The sequence below is a fragment of the Nothobranchius furzeri genome, chromosome 8, assembly GCF_043380555.1.
Source record: "Nothobranchius furzeri strain GRZ-AD chromosome 8, NfurGRZ-RIMD1, whole genome shotgun sequence".
NCBI classification, from domain to species: domain Eukaryota; kingdom Metazoa; phylum Chordata; class Actinopteri; order Cyprinodontiformes; family Nothobranchiidae; genus Nothobranchius; species Nothobranchius furzeri.
Genome location: NC_091748.1, coordinates 70,512,232 through 70,527,141, shown reverse-complemented (window position 1 = coordinate 70,527,141; position 14,910 = coordinate 70,512,232). Strand labels below are relative to the sequence as shown.

Sequence of the window (14,910 nt, the reverse complement as noted above, 5' to 3'; positions counted from 1 at the left end):
TTAAAGACCTTTGAGGTTTGGGTTGCTAGCATACAGTAATGCCCTTTGTTCAGTCAGTTGTTATTCAGACCATCATAATATCAGTTAATCAATTGATCATCAACCAATTTTGGGAATTAATCATCCCAGTCCTGTTCAGTCTGTAAACTGTTCACCAATGTAAAATTCACTGAAAAATACTGTTTTTCATGCAGGCTGAAGATGAAAATAGTCTCCTACACCTATCTCCTGCATTAGCTTCTGATAGAAAATAGATGATGAAACTCTAGAAAACCTGCCAGATCTATGTCACACTGTCACTTAACATTCATGCATTCACTCATCTTGACTCACGACGGGGAAAGCTGTTTTTGGTTCAGTGTCCAGAAAACAACAGAGGACGTCTCGGTTAGTAGAAGCTAACGGTTAGCTTTAGCGTTTCCACCTCACAGCAAAGCTCCTTCAGGCTTGTGTTATTTGTGGAGCTAAAACATCAGCGTTGCAGAGAAAATTCAGTCAGTGGTAGAGTCGTGTTGCTGTTAGCCAATCAGAGTAGAGATGTCCAAATATCAGGATAAAAAGACTCCAAATCCTGTTGTCTGAAGCTACTTTCTCCTTCAGCTGAATTATCCGTGCTGATACAGGTACGTCGTTATTCACAACAAGGGTCATCTCAAGGCAATTTAAAAGTAAACATTCCAATTGAACCTACTTAACAGTGCAATGAGTTCACTTCAGTTCTCTTCACTTTTCTGACATGTGAAATCAAAAGTCAAATGAGGCTTTTATTCAGACTCGCTGTGCTCACTCTCATGCTGCTGCGTTCCCAGTGTACCATCAGATCGCTACACCTGCCAGCTTCTCCCACATCATCCTCGCTGCCATCTATTGTATCCATGCATGCAATGTTTGATGCCTCTGCTGGATGGACCACCATCATCTTAAAATTTGCATAATTCTGCCTTATAGCTTGTTAACTTGCCCCACTTTCGGTCCACTCTGCTCCGGACTTCTCGTCTCCACTTTTTTCCTCCTCTTGAGAACATACAGCCTGGCGCCCTCTGCTGTTTTGGACCTATAATGACCTCAGACAAACACCAGCATGTGTGAAAGCTTAGACCCCGATTATAAGACGACCCCACATTTTTAAATAATTTTCAATGAAAAAAACCTCGTCTTATCATCGGGTCAAATAGTTTGATCACGGTGATCTTCATGGACCGAATCATAAAGATGACTTACGAACCAACGACCAGTAAAGTCGACTAGCCGACTAGTTGATACAACCCCTATTGTGAAGCGCCTCGTGATTTTTATCTTGAGAGGCGCTACATAAAAGATTGTTTTCTTTCTTTCTATAATCACAGCTGAGCGACTTGTGAAGCTGCACGTTCCCACCGGCTTTCATGCTCATGATTTGGACTTCAGGCTGTTTTTGGTTTGAATTTGCATCCAGCTTGTAAAAAAAAAAAAGCTCAATTTTTGAGAGCCAAGCAACCAAAAACTCATTTTATTTCTTTAAAAACAAGCAAACATCAGAATCAAGGGTTTAAAAAGTACACAGATATTGTAAATATGTGTCCTCTTTTCTGCTCTTTGTCCACAGATCTTTTATTAAGAACATACTTTGAAAGGCTGTAAAATATTTATAAAACCAAAATTCAGGACCAAAGTAATGGAGCAATGGAACAATCTGGAGTCAGAAAGGAAAGTAGCAAAATCAATTACAATGTTTAAAAAGACTGCTAAAAACAAAATGATAAAAAAAATCTAAACAGTCTTTATTAGTTTTGTTCTTTGGTCTTTTTTTGTCATTTGTTTCTTACTGTTTCACCGTGGATGATGTTTCAGGAACAGCAAATGAAGTATTTGTTTGTAAATCACTGACAGGTTTTTGTCCGCAGCTGTCCTTCTGTTAAAATTTTCAGTTAAACACATTTTATTTATTACTGATTTAATTATTGGTCTGAGTGGGGCAGATTATTTATAGGATTTTCTTCTATCTGCTCTTTTTCATTCGGGTGTTTGTAATTTGGATTTGTTCATGTTGTTATTTTTTTTAAGAATGTAATAAATGGAAAATAATAATGGTTAATTTCTCAGGAAATTAATATAATTTGTTAAAATTAGGAAATTAAATTAAATGCACTGGTCATAAAATGTATTAAATTGATGTTTTGCATTGGTTGCTATCTTTATTATTATGAATGACATTATAATGAATTAACCCTCTCGAGGCAGGCGTTGCAAATTTGCAACGTTAAAACCTAGCTACCTGGTTCCTCCACATACATATTTCATGAGCATTTTTAACTCAGAAGTACCTCTGAAGGACTTAGTTGTTCGTCTTTATTTTGAGCCTGAGAGGGTTAAGGCCAAAAGTCACATTTTGCAGTATTTTTTCCTCATAGACTTGTTTAATAAGGATGTATGGATGATAATGATGATAAAAGGTCTAAATGTTCCACATGTTTTATTTGATTTTGACAGGATGCTTGTTTAAGAATAAAACCTGACTGAGTTTGATTTCCTGTGTGTTCCCAGGGTAAAACAGGCGTTCCAGGGAGCACCGGGGAGAAAGGCCCTCAAGGTGAACCAGTAAGTCGTTTGTAAACCAGCATGTCTGGAATCTGTAATGACCGCAGAGAATGCTCACAAAACCGTAATTGCTTACAAAAGTAGCAGAAAGCGGGAGCTGGAAGGGTTGGAGATGTTTATTAAACACTTAACCACTCTGATGTGAATCATTACCAAAATCATAACTGTTTATGGTAGAAATAGGTGGTCCCTTTCACACTTCGTCACACCTCAATGCTTCTTTTATTTCTTGGATCGGATTTTTAAATTTTTGATGTTCTTGCAAGTCCACCAATCCCACCCTGCCCCACCAAGGGGCATGAAAAGTGTCAAACAATCAGACGGAGGTATTTATTAGGGTGGGATCAGCTGGAGGCGATGTTAACGCGATGGGTCTCATCTTGTGTTTGGCAGCTTCTCAATCTTTTTATTCCAGACATTCATGCCTCTAGTGTTTCCTTTGCCAGACTTTAAGGTTTTAAACTTTTTATGTACGCTTCAGGTTTACTGATAGAAAAGGAAGTTGTTTGTTTTTTGTAACTAGTTAGATTTTGTAGGCATCAAATGCACATTGTGTTTGTTTCATATGTTTTTTAGGGACCTAAAGGACCCCCTGGAGAGGCTGGACCTAATGGAGAGCAAGGACTGGAAGTACTGCAACATCAGAAAAACTTACCATTTGTTTTTGAGCTTTAGAGACAACAGCCTTATGCTTGTTATGTTTACAGACTAAAGAAAATGTCCAATTCTTGTAGGGTGCTCCGGGTGCCGAGGGGGAGCCAGGTGCCATTGGAGAGCCAGGGTCAAAGGTCAGCATCTTTATATGTTTCTGTCTGTCAGGCTGTCTCTGTTGTTTCTGTGGTTTCTGTAAATGAGTTTGATGTTCACACAGTCATGTGTTGTGGTCCGTTTCATTTTAGGGGGAAGCTGGACCTCCAGGGGCTGAAGGGGATCAGGGTCAGAAGGGAGCCAGGGTGAGTGACTACAGATTATCCACTAAACTTAACCCAAGTGTTACTTTACTTTACTTTGGGTGTGTGTGTGTGTGTGTGTGTGTGTGCGTGCGTGTGTGTGTGTCTGCTCGGTCTTCTCGATCCCCAGTGAGTCATGGTGGATGGCTGCTTTTACTGAGCCAGGATCCTCTGGAGATTTCTTCCTGTTAAAAGGGAGTTTTCCTCTCCACTGTTGCTGCATGCTTGTTTAGTATGAGGATTGCTGTAAAGTCACTAGTCAGTGACTTGATGCAACCTGCTGGGTTCCTTATATAGGAAACGTTTTACTGACTGGCTTAATGAACTGACCTGTATTGGAATGTTTACTGTGGGAAGTGCCTTGAGACGACTCTTGTCGTGATTCGGTGCTATAAACTTAAATTGAATTGAACTTGAACTTCACCATTTTTCATTCTGGCTGTGAAGTCTAGAGTATACATTGTGTTTTTCCTGAATAAAACAATAATGTTATTTATGCTTTAGGATAGAATAGAATAGAATATAATAGACTTTATTAATCCCAAAGTGGGGAAATTGACTTGTTACAGCAGCACATACCCTTAGAAAAAAGGAAAAAGGAAATAATAATAAGATTACAGGTAAACACACAAAGGCAGTAAGCTATTATTGTAAACTTCAATCACTAAATACAACAAATAAAAAGGAAACTTGTGTTTCCAGAACTATACAGCATAAAGGACACAGACATTCTAATGTTCATCAGGTATTTCACAGGTATTGAACACGTCCAGACTATTACATTGATGTTATTGTGTACCAGGATAATGCCAGGACCAGTTAAACTGAGGAGTTATATGTGCTTACTGCAGAAGGGATGAATGACCTACAGTTGCGTTCAGTTTAACATCTGGGATGTCTCAGTCTGCCTCTGGAGGAGCTGTTCATGGTCTCCACAGCAGAATGCAGTGGGTGGGAGGGATTTTCCAAGATGGAGGTCATCTTCACCACCATCCTTCGTTCATACATCTCCTCAACTGAATATAACTGACAGCTCAGAACAGCCCTAGTGTTTTTTTTAACTAGCTTGTTCAGTCTCCTTCTGTCTCAGAGTCAGAGCTGCCTGCACCCCAACAAACCATGGTAGAGTGATATACAGATTTTAGCAGATTGGAATTAACTCCAAAGGACCTCAGCCTCCTCAGGAGGTGGACGCAACTGTGGCCCTTCTTATAGAGAGCACCTGTGTTGTTGGACCAGTTCAGTTTACTGTTGAGGTGAACACCCAGCTACTTAAAGGTATACACCACCTCATTGTCTGCACCCTACATGCTTACTGATGAGTGAGGGAGTTGTATTTCTCAGGAAGTCCGTTTTTGGCCCCTTTCTCCTCCAACTTTTTTCTACTTCCTGAAAACAGAAGCACCAGAGATTTTTTTCCACAGAGAACAACTAAGAAGGCATGTATCCATGCTAGAGACCACAGCAAATGTATTTAAATAATGAATCTGTACCCACTTTACTTTAAAATGAACAGTAGTAGCGGGTTAGCTAGCACGCTGACGACTGGCTGGATGGAACAGATTTCCCAGCACCTCCTGAAATGTTGAAAAATTCATTAACACATAAATTATGATTTTATTTTTATTCACAGTTAGAGTGTTAATAATGAAATCAAATAAATACAAATCCATTTTAGTAGCTAAGTGCGGCAAAAGAAGGCATGGCTGTAAAAGGTGGTGGAATGGAGTTGTTAAAATTCCAGTCAGTTTGTATAATACAGAACTTATACTGGGAATGCAAGAGGATGTTAGCTCTATGCTAGAAAGGAATTCCACATTAGGTCTTTAAAAGTGGAGGGGATATAACTGTCAATCATAAACATGGGTAGGAACAAGCCCCTGGCATCCGCAGCTGAACTGATGCCTTTGCTTTTAAACCCGATAATTTAGCTCCTGGTCCACAACATAACAAACAACTTTTTTTGGTGTATTCTTTCTGTGTGTTTCTTCTGATAGCATTATTTAGTTATTCTTAACACAGGGAAGGGTTGTTTTACCCATTTTTGCTGACAATTTCGACCACTCCTGCGGCCTTCTTCAGAGCTAGCCGCTAATAAGGAACTGAGACGATGGGGTCTACCCACTGGATCACACATGGATCTGTGTCATCAGCGAGGAGAGCGCAGGCAGCAGAGGGCGACACTGTAAAACTACTCTTTTCTGTGTTAAAAAGAGAACCAAATAATGCAATAACAACCAACTTGACACCATAAATATGTCTGGTTGAACTCTAAAAACCTTTCCCAAAAAACAAATGTAAAAACCACAATGAGAACAAGAACCACTTCAACTCACTCAATAACGCCAAATTAGTTTTATAATCTAAAAATCAAGTATCTGAAAAGCTTAGTGAAAAAAATCATCTGATTTATGTTTGCCTGGGTTTTATATTGTTAAATGAAATATTTTATTCTGTCAGAATATTTCAATAATTAAGATGTGTTGTTGTGATCTTCTCATAGGGTCCTCCTGGCCCTCCAGGTGAAGATGGCCCACAAGGCAAAGATGGACCTAAGGTGAAATAAAAAAAGTTAACTTGGGCTTTAATCAAAACAAATAAACAATTGTAGCTTCACTTTGATTTGTCTTTTTCAATGACTTGCATTGCACGTGAATCATTCACTTTTGGATTATTTGTGTCCATCACATTGTCAGGGGGAGTCTGGTGATCAGGGACCAGTTGGAGAGCCAGGGGAAAAGGGGATAGAGGGAGACCCTGGACCCCAAGGATCAGCTGGAGAGCCTGGGAAACAGGGCTTCCGTGTAGGTTTCTTTTGTTTGTTTGTTTGTTTTTGCTATACCTTTTTCTCATGACACTTCAGGTTTAAGATTTTAAAAAAACTTGGATGCATTCTGGTCGAAAATTTATAACAAAAAGCTGTTTTAGGTATTTACTTCGTGAACTGTGTCTGATTAAGGATCTTCAGTGAGTTCAGATTTGACTCAAATGATGACTGCAATCATTTGTCTATTGCGGATCTTATTCCCAATCCTGTTAACTTGTCCAAAGAATCATTCCATACAAAGAATACAATATAATAATAAGAACAAATAAAATAATACACACAATAAGTCAAACACAACTGACAATAATACCTGACAGCAGTTCACAGAGATGGAAAATAGAATCTGCTAAATCATTACAATTATAACCTTGAGAAAACTATTTCATACATATTGAAATGAATTTACTGTGATGAACAATTCTACGACTTATAGCAGTTCCTGTAAGGAGATTGGGAAGGGTCAGCAAAACCATATAATACACAGAAAACATCAGTTCCGTGTATGGAAACATCAGGTGAATTTAGATTGAAACTCTAAGGTGCAGACAAGTCTTCAGTGAAGGAGGAAAAATGAAGGTGTAATATTAATTTCGCAGCTCTAACTATGGCAGAGCTGAGGCAAACCAGGTGTTCTTCATCAAAGTGCTTGTCCTTGGACTGAGAGTCCCGGTTGGAGAATAGGGTTTGGAAGTCAGGGTCCTCTTCCGTTGATCAGGATGGTTTCAGTCTTACGTTGATGAGTACCTTGAAGTCCAGGTCCGCAGCGTAATAACGTAGGTCGGAACATGAAGCGTAAGGTTCAACTTCTCAATAGGAAGACACCAGTGTTCTTCCATGGCGTGTCAAGGCGGTTGTCCAATTGTCAGGGAGCTGATCTTGTCCCCGAAAAGGTCCTACAGGTCCTTGGCTGTGAAACCAGTCCGGAGATTTGGGTGCAGGTGCTTGAAGTAGTTATCCTTCCCCAGCATCTCTTCTTCGCTGTGTCCTGTTGTAGTTGCGTCCAGGGGGTCTTCAGCCGAGGTAGGTGAATGCAGGTTACATTGTCCTGTAGGTGCGCGGTCAGGGAGGAGCCCCAATCAGTCGTTCAGTTCCAGTTTTAGTACCTCCTCAAATGCTGCTGTCTCAGTTGTTCCATCAGGTGCTGAGAGGCGGCCCAAGTGCAGGGCCATGAGTGCGACCACCAACATCAACAATCTGGTGAAACCAGCAAGCTCGAAGCAGATCTTTATCTTATCTTATCTTCACCGGGTTTGAGAGATGGCACCCTAGTGGTGGTCCACCCCTTTGTAGCCGGACTTCGTTGCCGGGCTAGAGCGGTTAGTTGTCGTTGATGAGCTGCAGTGGGATAGATGAATCCAAGATGGCCTCTCAGCAATCTTCACAGCAGTAGGAGTAATGAGGAGTACTTCGAATGGACCTCTGGCTGCCCCATCTGTTTCGCTTCAGCACCTTCATCAGAACCCAATTTCCTGGTTTCACGACCTGTGGCGAAAAAGCACAAGAAAATTCTGGGAGATCATTGTTGATTTTGAATTGCTTTCATCAACAATCCTTATCATCTAATATTTAAGGTATTTCCATCCAGGCAGTGTAATAATGTGAGGAAATTGTTATCAGCCTTCCCTCCTCTTGAGGCATGAGGCAACTCATGGCTCACCAGAAACGAAACATAAACAAAAATGTCCGAGACTGGCAAGCATTGCGCCAATCCGATGTTAAAATTGGACCTCACATAACATGTGATAAAACACCCATCCCAAGGAACTTGTAATTACTAGTTCATGTCAGCAAGGGACAGAGTCGTGCAACACAGTGTGCATAAAACAACAAAACAAACCCAAACAAGTGGCTACCAAGGAAACGCCGCAGACGTGGCAAACGCAGGGGGTTCCAAAGTGCGGCTCAGAGCCTCCTCCGGCCGTTAGTACATGGGATATAAACCTCACCTGCCACCAGAGTTGATACATGGAAATCATCAGATCTTCTGCATTTCATCGCTCTGTCGAAGATTCTCTGGGGAATCCGGTCGCCGGAATGCCTCACCCACCAACCTGTGGATGCACCGGGGCGTCAACCAAGCTAACCTTTGCTATCCTACAGTGGCCCAAGCAGCCCAGTCACCCCGGTCAGCTGATTCGGGTCTTCCACTGATCTTCAGGATAGCTCTCCTAAGCGCCCGGTCAATTGGGAATAAAACCCTCATTTTAAGGGATTACTTTTTCCAGCATGAGGTGACATTATTCTGCATGAATGAGACCTGGGTTCTTCCTGGTGAGTCAGCTGCACTGCCAGAGCTCTGTTCTTCAGACTGTCAGGTTCTGAACGAGCCCAGGCTCACTGGTCGTGGTGGTGGATTAGTAACCATGTTCAGATCCTCTTTCCATCCTAAAAATCTTACTATACCAGTGACTCCAACCAGCTTTGAGTTAATGGCTTTTGAGGTGGACTTTAGTCCTCCTTTGCTGTTTATTCTCTGCTATCGCCCACCTAAGTACAATTCAAACTTTTATTGGAATTTTCTGATCTTTCAACAGACTTTCTTCCAAAATATGACCGTGGGATTATTCTTGGTGATTTTAATATATATGTTTGCTGCCCTGACAAACCTCTTGTTGGTGGCTTTTAGACATTTTAGATTGTTTTGGTCTCCAGCAACAGGTCCAGTCACCCACCCATTCAGGATCGCACATTTTAAACTTGGTTTTGTCATTTGGGATCTGTATCTCTGATCTGATTGTTGACTCTGCATGTATCTCTGATCATCCTCCTATTATTTTTAATATATGTGACTTGACGCCTCCATCCACTAGGCAACATAATCAACACCTTACAAGAATAATTTCCCCTTCCACCACCAATCTTTTAGCATCTAGCCTAGCTGAGACTCTATCCACTTCCCAACCTGACTCCACCTGTGTAGGAGTTGAGGAGCTGCTGACCTTTTTCAACTCTACCTGCTCAGCTGTTTTAAATGCAGTTGCTCCTCTTAAGATACAGGCATAAAAAAACTGTGGCAGACCCTTGGCTCAATGAGGAGACTCGTGCTGTAAGACGCCAATGTAGGGTCTGCGAACGCCGGTGGCGGAAGGACAAGCTGCAAATCTCCTACCAATTATTCAGGGATTCTCTGACCCGCTATCAGAAAGCTGTCTGCTCAGCTAGAAACAGATATTTTGCAAATAGAATCACTAGGCATAAAAACGACCAGAAGAAACTGTATAGTGTCCTCACCTCTGTACTATCCCTTAGAGAATCTCCCAACTCTTCTGAAATGTTGTTTTATAAATAAATATGGTATGGTATGGTAACTAACAACTAACAAATGCCATAATCTGTGTAATGAAAACTGAAAATGAACACAAAAAGTGATTCACATAACCTAAGAGTAACTGGAGAAATTGTAGTAAAAGAATTGTAGCAAAAACTGTAATCCAATGGAATCAAAAGTAACAACCCATCTGGGAAAAAGGGTAAAAAATAAAAATATCATAGACTTTATGTGTTTGCTCTCATTATGCCAGAAACTTTCACCTCTAGTGACTTCTTAATTTAACCTCTTCGCTTCTAACACTGGAATGAACTAACAACGAACCCAGTCCTAATTGGAAAAATAAAATTTCAACTCCACATAGGTTCAGTAAGGTAAGGTTGCTTCAGAGTACATCAACAATGCTACTCAAATATGTGTAAAATTTGTCAACAGGAGATAAATACTGCTAAATTAAAACTCCGTAAGTGAAACTGGACAACAGATTTATCTAGGGAAAATAAAACTCATCTATCACATAGAGACAGTGAATGATCAAAAATAAAACAACTGATGGCGCTCTTAGATACACACAACCCTAAAGGTGTTTGAAAGGACGATAATTTTTCAGTAAAGGAAAAGACATTAGAAGTAAGTTGTAATTTGTAAGTTGTAAAAACGTACACTGTATAAAATGCTCTGAGGAAGAGCTATAATTTATTTTTAAGATCAAGCAGAGGGATAACAACTAAAGTATTTATATTTAGAAAACAGCAATAAGTAAACAAAATAAACAAAATGAAAGACTGACAAACATAAGAACCACTAGATGCATATGTAATCAGGTGATTCTCAAAACAATGTGACCATCAAGGAACATCTTTCAGGTCATCACACTACTGATCAAATCTAAGGGTCATTTAGGGCAAGTGTCATCTTATAATACTTGTCTAGCAGTAACAAAACAATGATGAAGTCAAGCGCAAGAGCTGTCTAATGAGCTGCTGCTCTGTCCTTGTTGAATTAAGAAGGTGATAAGAAAGTGGATCTGATTAGGTCCAAAGCAGGGACAAGGTAAAGATTTGCAAAAACAACAGAAAGAATTCACTAACCTACACAAGAGGAGTTCAATATTGATTACATAAACAATTAATTTGGAAACGAAATAGATTGGCTAACACAAGGTAGAGGTATTTACATAACAAAGCCCGTGGTAACCTAAAAATCCATCTAGCTACAATAAATAGTGTTTTTGAAGATACTCCTCCTTTGAATCGTCATCTTATCGTGGTGGAGGAGTTTGAGTGCCCTAATGATCTTAGGAGCTATGTTGTCTGGGGCACTTTGTGCCCCTGGTAGGGTCTCCCATGACAACTTGGTCTTAGTTGAAGGGTGAGATAAAGAACGGTTTAGAGGATCTTTTATGGATTTACAATCAAAGAGTCTGAGTACCCGGCCCGGAGGGTTACCGGGGTCCCACCCTGGAGCCAGGCCTGGGGTTGGGGCCCGTGACCGAGTGCCTGGTGGCCGGGCTTTCGCCCATGGGGTCCGGCCGGGCCCAGCCCGAACCGGATACATGGGCTCATCCAACTGTGAACCCACCACCCGCAGGAGGAACATGAAGGGTCCGGTGCAGTGTGGATTGGGTGGCAGACCAAGTCGGGAGCCTTGGCAGTCCGATCCCCGGACAAGGAAACTGGTTTTTGGGACATGAATTATAAAATATTCAACCAAGATTATTTAACAATGTCTTTCATTTATCTTAAGGTGTGAATTAAACAAATTTCAACAAATATTCTTTGTAACATTTAATAATTTGCATAGAATTTTACTACATGTCCACCTCTGTGGACAGCGTGCATTCTGAACATGGAATATATTGACTGGACTTACTGAAGTCCACACGGAGGGTCTGAAATGCAATAAAGTACTCAACAGCTGTGCTTAACAGAAAAAACAAATAAATAACAATTTTGAGAATCTGTTCAAATTATATTTTCCATTTTCATTTTCTAGTTATAACCTTCAGGCCTCAATTGATAAGACCTTATTAGCTTAGAGCACAGCAACCGTTATTTTGGGTAATTTCTTTTTTTTTTTTTTTGTTTGAGCCTGGCTGTGCTCTCTCTGTTTCACAACTTCAACCCTTTTTCCTCTCCACCGCTCTGTGCTTCCTAGATACCACATGTACAAAGCAATCCATACACTCTCTCATTTATCCAAACAACAATTTAAGCAGACAACATCTAAGAAAACAAACAACAACACAAATAACTAGAGTAGGGTTTCTTATTTCAAGGCTAATTTCACATCCATGGACCTACTTGACAGTAATACATGGCTCCTGTTCCAAAAACCAATTTAACCTCTTAGTTATCACACCAGGGTTGCATTTATATTTCGGCAAAAACGCTCAAAAACCCAAGCCAATACAGCATCTCCGGAATGTGTTTATCTTTCTCTTTGCACAACCAACGATGACAACTGGAGTTGCGTTTCTATTAGAGGCTAAACGCTCACGAGCCAGGCCACCTCTCACTTCGCCACCTCTCAGTTATCACACTGGTGCACTCACAACAGCATTCCAGAAATCTGCTTACTTCCGTTTATATTTCCGGCTAAAACATTCAAAAGTCAAGAATGTGTGTGTGTGTGTGTGTGTGTGTGTGTGTGAGTGGCTTGTGTGGGTGTGTCTAAATGAGTGAGCATGATCAAAGAGGCATAGAGCAATACATTTACATTCAGTTGACTGAGTCAATGATCAAGAAGTAATAAACATAAATTTCCATAACAAACAATAAATGAGTTCTTTAGGACAAATACACAATTGGGTTGGGTCACTAGGGGGATATGTGTTCCTGGGTCTTTTGAAAGGCACTTCTAAAAAATGAATTATTATTATTATTATTATTATTATGTTGTTGTTGTTGTTGTTGGTGGTGTTGTTGTTGTTTCTCCATTCACCACCAATACCAGATCAACTAATGCAAATTAGTTTAACCGAATATGTGTCTTTTCACAGGGACCCGAAGGAAAACTGGGTGCCCCAGGGACTCGAGGACGACATGGAAAAAAGGTACGGCCCACCGTAAGGATGGTCTGAAGTAATTGTTAGGAATTTGTATATTTTCTCTCTTTTTTTTTTTTTCTAAAGTTATCATGAAAAATACTCACTGCTGATTTTTCAGGGAGAAAAGGGCCCTCCTGGTCTTGCTGGTGAGATAGGCTCTCGAGGAGACATTGGCCAATCAGGCGAGCCGGGGCTGAAAGGTGCCAGGGGAACTCGAGGCCCACCTGTTAGTTCCCATTTATCCTCTCTTTCTTCTTACTTTGTTATAGAAATACCTATAAATGATCCAAAAATTAAGTTTGAGTGTTTTTGGTTGGTGCCACATTTATGTGAGAGGTAGACAAGAGCAAGGTAATTATTAGGGCCTTTCCCACCATCAGTACTTCAGGATAATCTTACCGGCATTAACTTAGTGGTATGCACGTAGCTCCACTTCAGTGGACCATCCAAAAGGACAGTTTAATCTGAGCTGGGGTAGGTACTCAAAATGACCAGTTAGAATCACTGAGCAAAACTTGTGATTAACTCACACTGATTGGTTGTAGCTCAGTAGGAAATGACAACAGCAGTCATCACTAAAACAACATTAGTGAAATTTGAAGAGTTGCTGGTGAAGCGGAATGGAAGGAAAATAAAACATGCAGTGTTCACGCTGCTTTAAAACTCCCAACACTGCAAAATGCAGCAGAAATACCCCCAATGACATAATCCACAAGACACTCCCGGTCCTCTGACTTGATTAAATTACAGCGTACTTCGACAGAATAAAAATTTAAACGCCAGAGGAAATGAGTCATTTGCCATTTTCTACATTCACGTGTCTTTTGTTGACTCCAAATGGAGTTTTTTGGGGACTCTGGTAGTTTGTCCTTAAATTGAAGCGGCAGCTGTACGGGGGGCAACTTCTTATTTGTAATATTTTAATTACCAACTTTCACAAGCTAATAAATCTTAAACTACTTCACAGACCTATTCGAAACACACGTAATTGTTTATCTTCCAAAATGAATTACAGCATGAATGTGATTCAAGTCATGGCTAATAGTTCAAACATGTGAATGCTAGATTACATGTGTGAAGTCCATAGGGTTTGGCATCGTTGAATTTGAATGATTCCGATTCCAATTACTCATTTCGACTCCAGTTTCTACGGGTTCCTGATTCCCATTCTTTCAAGTTGGCTCCCCCCCCCCCCCCCCCCCCAACGAAAACTGTGTTCATGCCATGACTAGTTCTTTTAATTACTTTTTTGCATTTTCAATGTGCATCCAGGGCCAGCCTGGCATCATGGGGCTGGAAGGGGAGCCAGGACTCCCAGGATACCCAGTGAGTTTATTTATGCATCATGATCTAAACTGAATAATTAGCTTATTGATTCATTCATTATTATTGCTGAATACATACATCAAACACACATTTTTATGCTATTGCCTATATTTATTCTTGCAAATTAACAAGCAGGCTCAGCCTTAGAGCCATTTCTGCTCATCTAGTCATTACCACCTTCATGTGTCTGTCAAACAAGCAGCTTTAAGTACAATGATCAACTTTCTTCTTACTTGAGGGGCACCCTGGCAAGTCTGGGCTTGTAGGACCACCAGGACCCAAAGGTGAAAAGGTAAGAGATTTAAAAAATGCTGTGCTTACCTTTGTTTGGTAGCTTTAGTTACAAAAGTGAAACAATATGTGTTCAGTAAATTCATGCCTTTCTGAATGTGGTTTTATTTTATTTATTAACTTTTTTTTTTTTTGCTCTATCTCAGGGCTATCCAGGCGAGGACAATAAGACTCCAGGACTTCCAGGGCCCTTAGGTGAACCAGTAGGTCTTGCTTTCCTTTAAACTCTGATTTTGGAACGATCTTAAATACAAAGTTAATTCCACTTAATATTCAAAGATGCACATGTTAAAGATGTCACAAAAGAAGAGAGATGCTTCACTTCAGAAAACTTAACTGTGTATAGAGTTGTGTGTTAGATGTAATAGACCTTTTAGTTATGTTGGATGGTTAGGTGTCTGCTTAGTTGAAGTTATAAAAATTTCGTCAGATTGAGGTCATTGTTAGACTTTAAAGATAAAAAAAGTACATTTTGTATTTGTTTTTATTTTTGTGTCTTGTTGTCTTTACAGGGTTCTCTAGGAGAACAAGGAGATCGCGGAGAGCCAGGAGACGAAGGATACATGGTAGAAAACCAAATATTAGATGCAAAGTGAAAAGTACTTTTATTCCAATCACAATT

The 14,910-nt window shown here is 40.2% G+C and overlaps 1 protein-coding gene across 1 annotated transcript in view; it reads left to right on the top strand.

Moving 5' to 3' along the window:
* Nucleotides 1-14,910, top strand: part of LOC107392944 (collagen alpha-1(XXIV) chain) — a 127,636-nt gene that overhangs the window by 88,024 nt on the left and 24,702 nt on the right. Inside the window, exons 32-43 of the mRNA XM_015971025.3 lie at nucleotides 2,524-2,577; nucleotides 3,154-3,207; nucleotides 3,312-3,365; nucleotides 3,477-3,530; nucleotides 6,031-6,084; nucleotides 6,224-6,331; nucleotides 12,624-12,677; nucleotides 12,790-12,897; nucleotides 13,944-13,997; nucleotides 14,236-14,289; nucleotides 14,435-14,491; nucleotides 14,801-14,854. Of these exons, the coding sequence (XP_015826511.3) occupies nucleotides 2,524-2,577; nucleotides 3,154-3,207; nucleotides 3,312-3,365; nucleotides 3,477-3,530; nucleotides 6,031-6,084; nucleotides 6,224-6,331; nucleotides 12,624-12,677; nucleotides 12,790-12,897; nucleotides 13,944-13,997; nucleotides 14,236-14,289; nucleotides 14,435-14,491; nucleotides 14,801-14,854 (759 nt within the window). The remainder of the gene's footprint in view (nucleotides 1-2,523; nucleotides 2,578-3,153; nucleotides 3,208-3,311; nucleotides 3,366-3,476; nucleotides 3,531-6,030; nucleotides 6,085-6,223; nucleotides 6,332-12,623; nucleotides 12,678-12,789; nucleotides 12,898-13,943; nucleotides 13,998-14,235; nucleotides 14,290-14,434; nucleotides 14,492-14,800; nucleotides 14,855-14,910) is intronic.